The 16,152-nt window shown below is 39.8% G+C and overlaps 1 protein-coding gene across 2 annotated transcripts in view; it reads right to left on the reverse strand.

The window, feature by feature from the left end:
* dnah5l (dynein, axonemal, heavy chain 5 like) overlaps positions 1-16,152 on the reverse strand; it is a 207,067-nt gene that overhangs the window by 134,536 nt on the left and 56,379 nt on the right. For both annotated transcript variants that reach the window (XM_078162985.1, XM_078162984.1), the window contains 7 exons: positions 6,596-6,850; positions 4,676-4,825; positions 3,703-3,821; positions 3,490-3,626; positions 3,252-3,414; positions 2,441-2,552; positions 2,132-2,260 (listed from right to left, as the gene is read on the reverse strand). In XM_078162985.1, coding sequence (XP_078019111.1) covers positions 2,132-2,260; positions 2,441-2,552; positions 3,252-3,414; positions 3,490-3,626; positions 3,703-3,821; positions 4,676-4,825; positions 6,596-6,850 — 1,065 coding nt within the window. The remainder of the gene's footprint in view (positions 1-2,131; positions 2,261-2,440; positions 2,553-3,251; positions 3,415-3,489; positions 3,627-3,702; positions 3,822-4,675; positions 4,826-6,595; positions 6,851-16,152) is intronic.

The following is a 16,152-nucleotide window of genomic DNA, read 5'->3' on the forward strand; positions in this document are numbered from 1 at the left end:
AAACTCTGGAACTTCTCCATCTTTTAACTATTGCTGCAGAGCTTTAATATTGTTTTAAAGTATTCTTGAATTTCCATATCTTTTAAAAAAAATAAAAATTCAGGATTTTATCTTTACCAATTTTCAGGATCATCTCACTTGCAATAGTATTCCAGACTTTTCAGGGTTATTCCAATTTTTCTGGATTGTTTTTCTGTATTTCTGACATTTTTTCAAAGCTCCACTTTTTAAAGTTATTTTCATCCAATGTAGTCTTAAGAAGCACCTCTGACTTTTCTAATTTTCTGGACTATTCTTTATTTTTAAATATGATTCCAAATGTTATTGGATCACTCCTGACTCTACAGAAGTAAATTATAGTATTGTAAGATTATATCTTTCGTTCTTCAGTGTTATTCCATTATTTGGATAATTGCCCAAAAATTGAGCATTCTTGAATTTTCATGTTCATTCCTAACCTTTTGTGGGGTCTTTATGTGTGTCCTATAAAAATAAACCTCTGGCCTTTTAGGAATATTCTAGACTTTTCAGGATTATATCTTTTAAAATTATCACCACTTTTCAAGATCATCTTACTTGTACCACTATATTAGACTTTTCCAGATTAATAGTTACTTTTAAGGTTATTCACAAATTTGATGGTCTTTTTGGACATTTCAGGATTTAAAAAGTGGGTTAAGTCCCAGAATAAATACCTTTTTATTAAAAATTAGTTCTGAAAACTATGTGAAATATGATCTGCTCAGAAGATCAGCTGATGTATGAAACTTTCCATACATCTGGAACTGTAATTTATGATAAAATTAAAGAACAGGCATTATAATGTGAGACTAAAACAAATAAAAGATTAAATATACTAAGCTTAATATTCATTCCATAACCACTTGGAATGTGCCCGGGGGGGGGCTGGAGCCTACTGCAGTTGACATTGGGCGAGAGGCAGGATACTCCCTGGACAGGTTTCCACACTATCACAGGGCTGATACATAGAGACAGACAACCATTCACGCTCACATTCACACCTACAGGTAATTTAGATTCACCATTTAACCTGCATGTCTTTGGACTGTGGGAGGAAGCTGCAGAACCCATTAAGAAAACCCATGCTAACATAGAGAGAACATGCAAACTTATTGCCATGAGGCAACAATGCTAATCACTACATCATCACTCTTTGATTTAAAGAACATTAATAAACTCAGGGCAGCAGTTTATTAATGTTCTTTAAATCAAAGAGGTGAAAGTAACAGAGTTAACCTTTTCAGATCCCCCCTCCATCGTGATAGACATAACTTTTCTAAGATGTCTAAATCTATAATTACTATCATCTGACTTTGTCCATATGCATAGACTTATTTGATGGGATGTCTGTAGCCAATCACAGTGTCCTACATCATGTTCTACATCATACATCATCAGCAAGAAGGAAGCGCAAGCCATGTCTCAGTCTGTTCATATTGTTAAAGTACATAATTTGTGTTTTAACTGTGTGTAAAGTAAACATGAGATGTTATATTACTCATACATGTCAAAAATCCTATGAAATATTTACAGCTTTTACTCTGGATTATTTTCAAAAGCATCCTTCCATTAGAATGGACAGTGGATCTAAGTGTCACAGGAAAATAATTAGGTGAAATACTGCATAAATATGGAAATAATGTTTGGATTATATTTTCTGATAATACAATCATCTTATAATGCATTTTATTGATTATGTACAAACAATATTCATCTCAGGAGGTTTTCAACATACTCTTTTTTGGAGATACTTCAGAAATAAGAATATCTTGAGTAACTTTATTCATTGAGATGAGTTAACCATTCATAAAAAAACATGATTTCCATGTTCTCTATTGGAAAAAGGTCTGTTTGACCATTTATTGTCATTTTTACTATTAGATGATTTCTGGGTTCAGATTTTCCATCCATTGGAATGGACAGGAAAAAATAACATGGAATAAAGTATAATGAAAAAAATTGCTAAGTTTAAGTGCTTTCTGAGTAGAGTAGTAATCCATGGTTACAACATATTTTTCTGTGTTTGGAACATAATTGGGTTCTGAAAGGGTTAAGAACTTCAACATCAGTGTCTGTATGTAAACACCTTCAGTGTTTTCAGCATCAGTACCTCAATGTCTTCTTTATTTTTCAGCAGTGGAGCCTCCATGATGTTTCTGAGGGAGAAACACTCTGATCCCACCTGGAAGCTGTGACCAGTCAGCTCACTGAGACGAGTCCAGTGTCGGGACAGCATCGCCTGAAGGACACAGGAAGTTAGTAACATGTCATCATTGCCTTTCTGAGGATGTTTGTACATTTAAAATCATCTCTAATGTGAACTGAAATATTAAAATCTGCTGTTACATCTCACTCTGAGAGACGTAAGTGAGGTCAGACAGGCAGACACACAGACAGACACACACACAGGTAGTCCCACCTTGTTGGCCATCATGTAGAGCAGAGGACACGTCTCAGTGAAGTCATCGATGGTCTTTTTCAGATCTCTGAAGGCCTGCCACTCCTTCAACGCCTTTGGAAGCTTTCGGATCCTGAAAACACAAAAGACGACCCAGAGAGAGATGAAGCAATCAGTGCTGCCAGGGAGACCAGCTGATCAGATTTTATTGATACTGACTTATTCTGCTTATCGGTTTGATCCTTTATTGATTCTCATATTAATTCCTGATCAATTTTCAGTGTGGGAAAAAGCCCTGTACAGGTTTTATCATTGTGAGTCTGAACACAGTGTAGACGACTGGTTCCCAGCCACCACTTTAGGGATCACCAAAGCTTCACAGGGGTTCATGAGGCCTTCTTGATTTTAAGGGGTATGAGACAACAAAACTTCGGATTATTATTCAAGATAGAAACTTAAAGAAAAATCTCACAGGGTAAGGGCACTGTGAAGACCTGAACAAAGGCCACTACAAAAACTGGATTCAAAGCTCTATGTTGTTCAAGGTGGCTTGGTTGCAAATTTCCAGCAGTGTAGATGCAGGAGTTTGATGTCACTGATTTTCAATGCGCAACTGTCAGAAAAACATGCCAACATTAATAACAAGAACTGATGAGCTCGGAGGTTTATGATTCCAATAAATCAGATACTTTGATACCAGTTTTCGACTCCCATCCCTTGCTGCCAATGGTTATCCAAAGCTGAAGTACAGATTTTAATTAGTTGACTGAATTACTTCAGACTTTTAATTTAAATCTAAAACATTTGTCGACAATGTTCCTCCCTGCTGTACCGGTTCTGGAAGTCCTGCAGCTCGTTGTTGATCTTCTCGATGTTGAGGTCAGCCCACAGGATGTCATAGTAGCTGGCAACGCTGTCAATGACAGAATTATACAGAGTGTAGAGTTTGGACAGCAGAGAGAGTTCCCTCTTAATCCTCTGCAGCTCCGGATACTCTGAAGGAAAGAGAGGAAAGATTAGGAAGGAATAACAGAAGAAAGGAATCCAGTCTGTCACTCAGTCAGTCATACCGTTAACAGGCAGTCCAAATAGCTCCTCTCCTCCAGAGCAGGTGGTGTACGTCCTCCACAGCTGATCAAACTCAGCCTGAAAACTCTGCAGCCGCTCACTAGCTTCAGCTGGAGCTACCCCCTCCGTCCCTGGACCCCTGCAAACACACACCTCTGACTTATTGTGCACGTTGTTATCATGCACCGTGACAGCTGTTTGTCCCTGTCGTGTACCTGTGGTTGTAATCGCTGCAGAATCTCTGAACGTGGCTTTGAAAGCTCTGCACTGCAGACAGCAGGTCTGCCTTCATGCTGGGTTGGATCCTCACCAGAGTGTTCTGGTTCTGCACCACCTGAAACCACAACACACACCCAGAAAAACACACACACACACACACACACACCATCAGCCTTCACAAAATGGTCACCAGTCTTCCAGATGTCCGCACAAAACCAGCCAAATATAAAGATCAGGTAATAAGAGAAATGTTTCTGTATAAAAATAAAATCCAAATAGTCTGAAATAACAACAACAACAAAAAAGAAAAACGTACTAAAGCGTTAATGTGGAGCCCTGACACCGATAGCTGGAAACTGTATCTGGTTTACTGTCGAGTTTTGTTCAACTAATGTTTCAACACTAATTCTTGAAATATTTATATTCATTGGGCATGTTAGTCAGGATATGAAAATGCACAGTTGGTATCCTGGTTATTAACTTTTGCATAAGCGAAACCTTGGTTGTGTTAAAGCACTTCGAAAATAAATGAACTTAAATGAAATAATACTTATGTTTGTAAAACTTCTACTCGTTAAATGCTTTATTTCTAGTTAATGTTGGTTTGTAATAGAGGACCATAAACAGTCGTCCTTGGTTAGTAATAACATGAGGTCCTGAGGATTAACTCCACAAGAGGGCAATGTTACAACATTTGGACCACAAGGTTCAATCAGTCCAAATCCCAATTATTTTTCAGTTTGAGCAGCTTAGGCGTAAAAGTATTTTTTTAATTTATATTAGAGAGTGAAGTACTTTTTTAAATGAAAAACTGCAGTCATTCAATTAAACATGTAGAGGCAATAACATTTCCTCTTCAACAAACACCATCCTGTGCTCGTCTCAGTGTGACAGATATGCATCAGATTTGTCTTTATCAACCACATTTCCTCTGCAGTGACGTCATGAACACGCCTCCCTCCGTCTCACCAAGGCGCTGAGGTTCCTCCAGGCGTACGTCAGGCCATCCACGCGCTCAGCGTTCCCGTCGTTAAAGAGCAGCTCATGTTTGTTGAGCAGAGTGAAGGATTCCTCCACCGGGCCAATGGTGGCGTCGATACGAACCTCTTCCTCCCGAACCTCAAACAATAAAGAGTGAAGAGGTGAACGAGTGAAGGACCAATGAATGAATTACAATCCCTGGGCTGAGGAATACATGAGAGCAGAAATAAACAAGAAAAGGACTGAATGACTAAACAGTACTTGATTACCTGTACAGTATTACCGAAAGTATTAATAGTACATAGCAGTACTGCTCTAGGTACTATTAGTCAAAGTACTTTATTGTTTAGATAAAATATTATTATTTAATCATTAGGACGCAGATTGATCAAATAAATATCATTAATACAAATTCTACACATGAATGAAAACATAAATGTGTACATGAAGGTATTTATTAATTTATCAATGAATGACCACATGCATCCATCCCTTTTCGTAACCGCTTATCCTCTTGAGGGTCGTGGGGGGGGGGGGGGGACATTGGGCGAGAGGCAGGGTACACCCTGGACAGGATGCCAGACTATTGCAGGGCTAACACATAGAGACAGACAACCATTCACACTCAAACTCACATCTACAGACAATTTAGAGTCACCAATTAACCTGCATGTCTTTGGAGTGTGGGAGGAAGCTGGGGTACCCAGAGAGAACCCACGCAGACACGAGGAGAACATGCAAACTCCGCACAGAATTATAGATAAATGGTTCAGTCTATCAATTAAGAATAATAATTGAGTGAATGAATGAATGAAAAAGTGAAAAAAATGAAAGGATGAATGAATAAGGAAATAAACTCAGTTAATGCATGTAATGATGAAAAGCTAATGACTGAATTAATGAGCCACTGTAATTAATTAATTAATGAATTAATTAATTTAGTAATTTCAGTGATTTCCAAAAGGCATTAAGTTGAAGATGAAACATTTCTTCAATATTCTAAGCAAGATTACTTTTTAATTTTAATCGTTTACAGTTTTAGAATAACAAAAAAGGAAAAGGGCCTGAGGCAAAAGTTTGGGCAGGCTTGTTCAGGTGTTCCTTTGCAAACTTCTGATGCTGAATTTTATGGTGAGGACACAGGAAAGGTTTTCTTCTGATGACTCTTCTTCTGATGACTCTCTTAAGGTCATATTTGTACAGGTGTCACTGCACAGTAGAACAGTGCACCACCACTCCAGAGTCTGATAAATCTGTCTGCAGGTCTTTTGCAGTCAAATGTAGGTTTTGATTTGCCTTTCTACAAGCAGCTCTCTCTGAAAGTTTTCTTGGTCTTCCAGACCTCAACTTGACCTCCACAGTTCATGTTAACTGGCGTTTATTAATAACATTATGAACTGAGGAAACAGCTACCTGAAAACCCTTTTCTATCTTCTTACAGCCTTCTCATGCTTTGTGACCATCAGTTATTTTAGTTTTCAGTGCTAGGCTGCTGTTTAGAGGAGCCAATTCTGCTGATTGTTGGGATAAGGTTAAAGGAGTCACATTACTTATAAAGCTTTGAAATTTGCATCACCTTGTCTTTCCTCATGATGATTGTGAACAAGCCAGAGCCCTAACAAGCTAATTCTGGGAATTCTGGGATCCTGGTAAAATTTGTCTGAGAGCTCAAATGTCTTGGGGTCCCCAAACTTTTGCAGGGTGCTCCTTTTTACTCTAAAATTGTACAAAACAAAAATAATACACTAATCTGAAAACCATGTTTCATATTTCAACTTCATGCCTTTTGGAAATCAGTTCATCTTCTGCTTACTGCCCAAACTTTTGTATGCAACTGTAAATGATTCAGTCTATTAATTAAGAATGAATGAATGATGACAGAGAGCAGCCCATAAGATGCTGGCTGACCTCCCTGAGTGCTGCCATGGCTCCTCGGACATCCTCCAGGTCTGTGATTGGACGCTGCAGGCGCTTCGTCAGCCCCTCCACAAACGAGAAGACATCATCCATGTCGGCGGACGCCCGGTGGTTGAGTGCAGCGCCGAAGGCCCGTTTCCAGAGACGACACTCCTGAGTGAGTGCCAGCTTCAGCTGGTCGGTGTCAAACAGGATTGAACCCACCATGCAACACACTGGGAGCTCTGAAATCTGCACCTCCAGCTTCTGCAGGGTAGCAAGGCATTATAGGTAAAACTTTATTAAAATTGTAGTTTTGATTAACATGTTCTACTCATTCTAACACTGCTGTGAAATGTATGTTTTCTGAATTCAGCATGTTGCTTATTTTACTGAAGTTATCAGGTGTGCACAGAGAGGGAGCAGCTCCATCTACAAATACACTCTTTCACACTTTCTTCAAACATACAAAATGTACAGAATGAACAACCACAAATAACAAAAACAAAACAAAAACAAATGTACCAACATAGCATAAGCCAAAGCAACTCCCACTCCCACAACACACGACACCCCACTTGACATGTATAAAGGCTTTCTTTTACATATCGCTGTCTGATGATCTCCACCCCTAATAAACTCAAGAAAGCTACCTCACTGATAGGAAAGAACTTCTAGTCCAGAGACAAAATAGTAAAAGATGCACAATAGACGACAAGTTGATCTTCAATTGACGGTTTAATAGCAGCGCTGCGGAGAAGGCTACAATTTCTCAATTTCTCTGTCACATACATATAGACACTTATATAGTTGGCCAAAACCCACATCTGGAATCATTATACAGTCCTTTAACCCATGTGATGTTTTTCTCAGTGCCCCCCTATGTAACTGATCTTTATGGTCTCATACGGGCCCCCTCATGTACCTGATCTGTGGCATCCCTGAAGAAAACACATCATCCATCAACATCAATACCTTGGGTCTCTGCCCAAACCAGATCCAAATGTGCTGGCCATCAATCAATAAAATGAATACAAATATGACGTATGCCTATGCCTAGGTCACTTCATCCTAACTCACACTTCAGTGAATTTAGACACAGAATCATTCACTTTAGCGAGCATCATCTCATATGAGGCTGTAACTGTCATGAGTTCAATCCAGTCCTTATAACATGGTGTACATGTATTTTTCCAGTTCTGTAGTATGATCCTGGCAGCATTCAGGAAGCCTGCAAGGGCTAACCCAAACTGTGCCTTCGTAAGTCCAGCTGGTAAAACAGATTTGTCACCAAGAAGACAGAGACGAGGCAAGCTTGGCAAGGGTCTGTCCAGCCACTCCTCAATTGACACAACTCGTGTCCAAAATGGGGAAACCAGCGGACAGTCCCATATGAGGTGTAGAAAAGTACACATAGAGCTCTTACATTTCCAGCATTCATCACTTTGAATTAGAACAAGTCTTTTACATCTGACTGGAGTCCATATTATTTTAAAATGTATGAATTTACTCTTACTGTCCCTTACTGACCAGCCCATGTTATGGACAATATTCTCCCAAACCTCTTGTTCGAGCTCAGTGTCCAGGTCCCTTTGCCATATTGTCCTCAGACTCTCACTTTTACCATACAGAACGTTCGCTGCCATATTATAAAATACAGATGACGATTGTACAACATTAGGAAGCTTTAGAAACCTTTGCAATATACTTTGGTCCTGTCCTGCACTGTAATCCAAAGACTGTACACAGCTCCACATTTGGAGATATTTCCAAAAATCCCCTTTATCAGTTAGATCATATCTATCCTTTAGCCTCTGATAAGAGTAGTACACTCCTTCCTCAAATAAATCAGCAATTGTGGCTATGCCTTTAGTGTGCCACGCCCTCCAACATATAGTTTTCTTTCCTACCTTAATTGCAGGATTTTCCCATGTACTGCAAATGAGTAACCTTGTTTATATTGAGACAAACCAAACATTTTAAGGACTTTGTTCCACACATCTCGTGAGTGCTGAATTAACGGACTAGTGTCCCCTCCAGGAGGGGACTGTGATGGTTTTTGGGACAGAGCATCTATAAATCTAAAAGTGGAGGTAAGTGACCTCTCTATCCAGCCCAGATGTGAACCATTCCCTGACCAGTGTTTACATAGTTTAACCATTTCAAAGGCAGTGTTGTACAATTCTATGTTTGGCAGTGCCAACACACCCCGCTCTCTAGTGGTGAACAACTTATTCAAACCAATCCGGGGTTTCTTCTCACCCCACAGGTAATCCCTGACTATCTCATTGTACTGCTTAAGCACCGACATAGGAAGGTTTAAGGGTAGCATCATATTGATATAGTTAATCTTTGAGGATACCATCATTTTAACTGTATTAATCTTTCCCCATAGAGATAAATTCAACAACTTTCACTTGGCAAAGCTACTCTTAATATTTTGTAGTACTGGATTAATATTAATTTGAACAATCTCCCAAAAGTCTGTGATCAATCTTATACTCAGATATATCATTCCCGATGACAGCCATTTAAATGCTCCAATGTCAGCAGGGGAGCAGCCTAGGGACACTGGCATGACCTCTGATTTTTGCCAATTAATTTTGTAGCCCGAAACCTCAGAAAAATTCTCAACAATATTCATGATACTTGAAATAGAAGAAGCTGGGTCTGAAAGAAGCAACAAAATATCATCTGCATATAAATATGCTCCTTGCCTCCCGCCAGCACTCCTTTCACTCTCAGATCATCCCTTATTGACACTGCCAGTGGTTCCACAAACAGTAAAGAGCAGCAGGGATAAAGGGTCACCCTGCCTAGTGCCACGTTCCAGATTAAAGAAAGGGGATGTAATGCCATTCCTAAGAATCGACTTAATAAATCCTGCTCCAAAACCGAAAGCCCACAAAGTATACATCAAATAAACCCATTCCACTCTATCAAACACCTTCATGGCATCTAACAAGAAAGCAGCAACTGGGGTGTTTTTTTTTAGTTTAACCACATAAGATGGAGTAGGCGTCTAAGATTATCAGCTGACGATCTACCTTTAATAAAACCGACCTGGTCATCATTAATAAGTTGTGGTAAGACTTTCTCCATTCTTATCAATAGCACCTTGGTCAAAATCTTACAATCTACATTTTCCAAACTAATTGGTCGAAAGCTACTTGGCTCATAGGGGTTCTTGCCTTTTTTCAGCAACACCTGATTAGGGCGTCATTAAATGTTGATGGTAGCTGTCCCTTTGCTAGAGCTCCTGTATACACCTTGGTTAGAATAGGCGCTACTATGTCAATTGTTTTTTTTATAATAATCGGCCGGAAAGCTGTCTAAACCTGGTGATTTACCAGATTTCATTGACAAGATGGCCCCTCTAACCTCATACTCATTTACAAGTGCATCCAACATCTCCACCTGGGCTGGGGACACTATGGGAAGATTTATTTTTGAAAAGAACTCCTGATATTTGTCTTCATCTACACAAATATTCATAAAAACTTTTGAAGACTTTGTTGATTTCCACATTATCCATTTAAACTTATTAACCCTTATTATCATTAATTGCTGGAATTAAAAAGCTAGCATCTTCTTGTTTCAGTTGTCTTGCCAATAATTTGCCAGACTTCTCTCCACTTTCAAAGAAGCTTGTTTTTAACCTGAGGGCATACTCCACCTTCTTATTGTACATTTCATTGAGCTGATACTTTAAGTCACACAGTTCTTTAAACTGATTATCACTATAGCGTTGTGACAGCTCATTTTCCATGTTCTTAATCTGAAATTCAAGCTCTTTAATTCTTGTGTTAGTCTACTTTTTCAGAAAACTGGTATGTGAAATTATCTTGCCCCTTACATAAGCCTTGGAGGTTTCCCATACTGACCCTAAACTCTCCGTTGAGCCAATATTATGATCAAAGAAATCCTTACGATCAATTTCGAGGGCAGTCTTAAATGTGGGGTCCTGAAGCAGCAATGTATTTAGTCTCCACCTATTTACCCTAGATCCACTTGATTTAATCACCATGCTTAACTCTACCAGAGCATGATCAGACACAGCTATCACACCAACCTCACAATCCACCACTTTCTCAATCATTTCTCTAGAGACCAGGAAATAGTCTATCCTTGCGTGTGACCTATTTTTATTATCTATTACCATTATCTAAATCTAAAATATTATCTAAATCTAAAATCAAACAAAGAGGAGTTGTGCGTAACAACCTCATAAAAATTAAAACCTCTTCTGTGACAGAAAGACAATACTAGAGAATTAAATGGACTGTTAAATATCAGGTCTCTAACATCTAAAGCAGTGTTAGTAAACGAATTACTATCAGATAATCATATTGATTTACTCAGTCTCACTGAAACCTGGCTGTGTCCAGATGAATATGATAGTCTAAATGAATCCACTCCTCCCAGTCATAATAATACCCACATTCCTCGAGGCAGCGGCCGAGGAGGGGGAGTTGCAGCCATTTTTAACTCTAGTCTGTTAATCAGCCCTAAACCTAAACTAGATTATAATTCATTTGAAAGCCTCGTCTTTTACATCCGACCTGGAAAATCTCGCAGCCACTTTTATTTGTTATAGCGTACCGTGCTGCTGGCCCGTATTCTGAATTTGTATCTGGATTCTCTGAGTTTTTATCCAGTTTAGTTCTTAAATCAGATAAAATTATTTAAAAAAAAAAATTAACATTCATGTTGACGTTGATAATGACTCCCTGGCTACCTCGTTTATCTCATTATTAGACTCCACTGGCTTCAGTCAGAGTGTACATAAACCCACTCATTGTTTTAACCATGCCCTCGATTTAGTTCTGACGTATGGAATTGAAAATGATAACCTAACAGTCTTTCCACAGAATCCCTCGCTATCAGATCATTATTTAATAACTTTTGATTTCTTTTTACTCAATTGAACGCCACTCAGCAACAGTTACTATACTAGATGTTTTGTGCTGTCGCAAAATTTAAGGAAATGATTACTCCGTCGTGAAATTTGATACCATGTCCTGCAGTAACACAGGTTTCCCGTACCGACTTTAAACTCTCTCGAACTGATCATCTTATCGATAGCGCCGTAGACTCGCCGTGAACAACACTCAACTCTGTAGCACCAGGGCTCAACAATAACGATTGCCCGATTGCCCGGGGCAAGTAAAACTCAAGGTCGGGCATGTAAACTAACAACTCACTTGCACGATCGGGCAAGTTGCTAAAAGTAGTAAAAGTTAATAACTAATTGATAAAATAAATGTATTTTAAAACGTGCTCCTTCTGCTCTGATGCAGCGGTCTTTCTGCCTGAAGTCACAGGCACAAGCTGTGTAACAATGTCCTGCCCACAGGCCCCATTGATATTACTTTGCACGACGGACGCTTCATATAATAATAGAACAATATACTATTTATGGTGTTATGTCATCGTGTCATTTCTGTCTCTACATGGTCACACGTTAACAATTCTCCTCTGTTCTCTGTATCGTGCACGGCGGAGTTCCGCCACGCACACAGGTGAGCACGCTAGAGCGGCTCAGGCCGCATTTTCCTGACCAAACCTGACCCCGAGCCCAGTGCAGTTTGTCAGCTGACGAAGTTATTGTTATGGACAGTGTGTAAATAACCATCAACAGACTGCTGTTACGCACAGACAAACACGAGCAAACACACAGCACTTGTGCTAAGCTTATGTTGCGTTCAGGCGTTGTCACGTAAATAACAACTTCCAACACTTAAATAGGTCATAGCACAAAACAGCAGCATGTCAAGTGACTTACTTTTATTATATTCAATAGAATTGTATTTTCCTAAATCTTGAGACACCTCATATGTAAGCTAGACAGACATTTCACCTGCTCATTACTGTGCACACATGTACTGTATGTACTTAGTCCTAAAGAGCCCTTATGGTGCCAGTAGATACATACAAACATCCCAGCAGGCTGTGCTTTGCAAGCATACAAAAAAGTTTCACGTACAGTACAGGCCAAAAGTTTGGACACACCTTCTCATTCAATGCGTTTTCTTTATTTTCATGACTATTTACATTGTAGATTCTCACTGAAGGCATCAAAACTATGAATGAACACATGTGGAGTTATGTACTTAACAAAAAAAGGTGAAATAACTGAAAACATGTTTTATATTCTAGTTTCTTCAAAATAGCCACCCTTTGCTCTGATTACTGCTTTGCACACTCTTGGCATTCTCTCCATGAGCTTCAAGAGGTAGTCACCTGAAATGGTTTCCACTTCACAGGTGTGCCTTATCAGGGTTAATTAGTGGAATTTCTTGCTTTATCAATGGGGTTGGGACCATCAGTTGTGTTGTGCAGAAGTCAGGTTAATACACAGCCGACAGCCCTATTGGACAACTGTTAAAATTCATATTATGGCAAGAACCAATCAGCTAACTAAAGAAAAACGAGTGGCCATCATTACTTTAAGAAATGAAGGTCAGTCAGTCCGGAAAATTGCAAAAACTTTAAATGTGTCCCCAAGTGGAGTCGCAAAAACCATCAAGCGCTACAACCAAACTGGCACACATGAGGACCGACCCAGGAAAGGAAGACCAAGAGTCACCTCTGCTTCTGAGGATAAGTTCATCCGAGTCACCAGCCTCAGAAATCGCAAGTTAACAGCAGCTCAGATCAGAGACCAGATGAATGCCACACAGAGTTCTAGCAGCAGACCCATCTCTAGAACAACTGTTAAGAGGAGACTGCGCCAATCAGGCCTTCATGGTCAAATAGCTGCTAGGAAACCACTGCTAAGGAGAGGCAACAAGCAGAAGAGATTTGTTTGGGCCAAGAAACACAAGGAATGGACATTAGACCAGTGGAAATCTGTGCTTTGGTCTGATGAGTCCAAATTTGAGATCTTTGGTTCCAACCGCCGTGTCTTTGTGAGACGCAGAAAAGGTGAACGGATGGATTCCACATGCCTGGTTCCCACTGTGAAGCATGGAGGAGGAGGTGTGATGGTGTGGGGGTGTTTTGCTGGTGACACTGTTGGGGATTTATTCAAAATTGAAGGCACACTGAACCAGCATGGCTACCACAGCATCCTGCAGCGACATGCCATCCCATCCGGTTTGCGTTTAGTTGGACGATCATTTATTTTTCAACAGGACAATGACCCCAAACACACCTCCAGGCTGTGTAAGGGCTATTTGACCAAGAAGGAGAGTGATGGAGTGCTGCGGCAGATGACCTGGCCTCCACAGTCACCGGACCTGAACCCAATCGAGATGGTTTGGGGTGAGCTGGCCAACAAGTGCTAAACACCTCTGGGAACTCCTTCAAGACTGTTGGAAAACCATTTCAGGTGACTACCTCTTGAAGCTCATCAAGAGAATGCCAAGAGTGTGCAAAGCAGTAATCAGAGCAAAGGGTGGCTATTTTGAAGAAACTAGAATATAAAACATGTTTTCAGTTATTTCACCTTTTTTTGTTAAGTACATAACTCCACATGTGTTCATTCATAGTTTTGATGCCTTCAGTGAGAATCTACAATGTAAATAGTCATGAAAATAAAGAAAACGCATTGAATGAGAAGGTGTGTCCAAACTTTTGGCCTGTACTGTATGTGAAAATTATTTTTCATGCGTGTGCTTCACCTCCGCTGCTACAACTCCATCCTAGGGGAAACACTGCTGTGTGCGTTTTGTGCAACAGGTGGATGTAGTAGTCTAAAGGTAAAGTAGAGAGAGAGCTAAGTAGCGTTGAAGTAGAGTAGAGCAGGGCAGAGAGATGGAAGCAAAATATATTAAACCCAGTGTTAATACAGCAGAACTGGAGAGAGGGGTGAAAAATAAATAGAGGTGGGCAAGGCTCAAGTAGGGCGCAAAATTATAGATGGAGAACAATTGACAAATTTTCACTTTAAGCCCTGACACTGCAATTTTTGTGTAGGAATTAAGCTACAATACATGACATATGTTGTTTTAATTAATAAATACAGTGTGAATAAAGATTACATAACATAAAAATAACTGCAGTCTTTGTTATTTGATAACCACTTAAATTAAACAATTTTCATAGGGAAAGTAAAAACTGACTTCGGGCAAGTAGATCTCTGACCAACTTGCCCGACCGGGCAAGTGAAAAAAAAACCTTAGCGTTGAACTCTGAGCACTCTCCTAAAAAGAAGTTAACAAAGCAAATAAAGTTCACTCCTGGGTACAACTCTCAAACCCGTAAGTTAAAACAAATATCGCAAACATTTGAAAGGAATTGATGATTAACCAAACGGGAAGAATGTCGTTTAGTCTGGGCAGACAGTCTCAAAACGTATAAGAGGGGCCTCTGCAATGTCAGAACAAACTATTACTCAGCATTAATAGAAGAAAATAAGAACAACCCCAGGTTTCTTTTCAGCACTGTAGCCAGGCTGACTGAGAGTCACAGCTCTATTGAGCCTTGTATTCCTTTAGCCCTTAGCAGTAATGATTTTATGAGCTTTTTTAATGAGAAAATTCTAACTATTAGAGGCAAAATTCATGACATCCTGTCCTCAGATAGTACCTATCTGCCCTCAAACACAGCTGTAAGACCTAATATACACTGAACAAAAATATAAACGCAACACTTTTGTTTTTGCTCCCATTTTTCATGAGCTGAACTCTAAAACATTTTCTATATACACAAAAGACCATTTCTCACAAATATTGTTCACAAATCTGTCTAAATCTGTGTTAGTGAACACTTCTCCTTTGATAATCCATCCCACCTCACAGGTGTGGCATATCAAGATGCTGATTAGACAGCATGGATATTGCACAGGTGTGCCTTAGGCTGGCCACAATAAAAGGCCACTCTGAGATGTGCAGTTTTGCTTTATTGGGGGGGTCTGGGGGGGTCAGAAAACCAGTCAGTATCTGGGTTGACCACCATTTGCCTCACGCAGTGCAACACATCTCCTTCACATAGAGTTGATCAGGTTGTTGATTGTGGCCTGTGGAATGTTGGTCCACTCCTCTTCAATGGCTGTGCGAAGTTGCTGGATATTGGCAGGAACTGGAACACGCTGTTGTATACGCCAATCCAGAGCATCCCAAACATGCTCAATGGGTGACATGTCTGGTGAGTATGCTGGCCATGCAAGAACTGGGATGTTTTCAGCTTCCAGGAATTGTGTACAGATCCTTACAACATGGGGCCGTGCATTATCATGCTGCAACATGAGGTGATGGTCATGGATGAATAGTATTTGTGAACAATATTTGAGGGAAATGGTCTTTTGTGTATATAGAAAATGTTTTAGATCTTTGAGCTCAGCTCATGGAAAATGGGAGCAAAAACAAAAGTGTTGCGTTTATATTTTTGTTCAGTGTATCTTTAGATAGCTTCTCCCCGATTTCTCTTCAACAATTGACCGCAGTGATGTCTTCATCTAAATCATCAATGTGTCTCTTAGACCTCATCCCAACTAGGCTACCAACTGTAATTAAACCTCTTCTAAAAAAGCCCACCCTGGATCCAGAGGTGTTAGCCAACTATAGACCAATATCTAATCTTCCCTTTCTTTCAAAGACCCTTGAGAAAGTAGTCGCAGACCAGCT

This window comes from Epinephelus lanceolatus, chromosome 20 (assembly GCF_041903045.1).
Source record: "Epinephelus lanceolatus isolate andai-2023 chromosome 20, ASM4190304v1, whole genome shotgun sequence".
NCBI classification, from domain to species: domain Eukaryota; kingdom Metazoa; phylum Chordata; class Actinopteri; order Perciformes; family Serranidae; genus Epinephelus; species Epinephelus lanceolatus.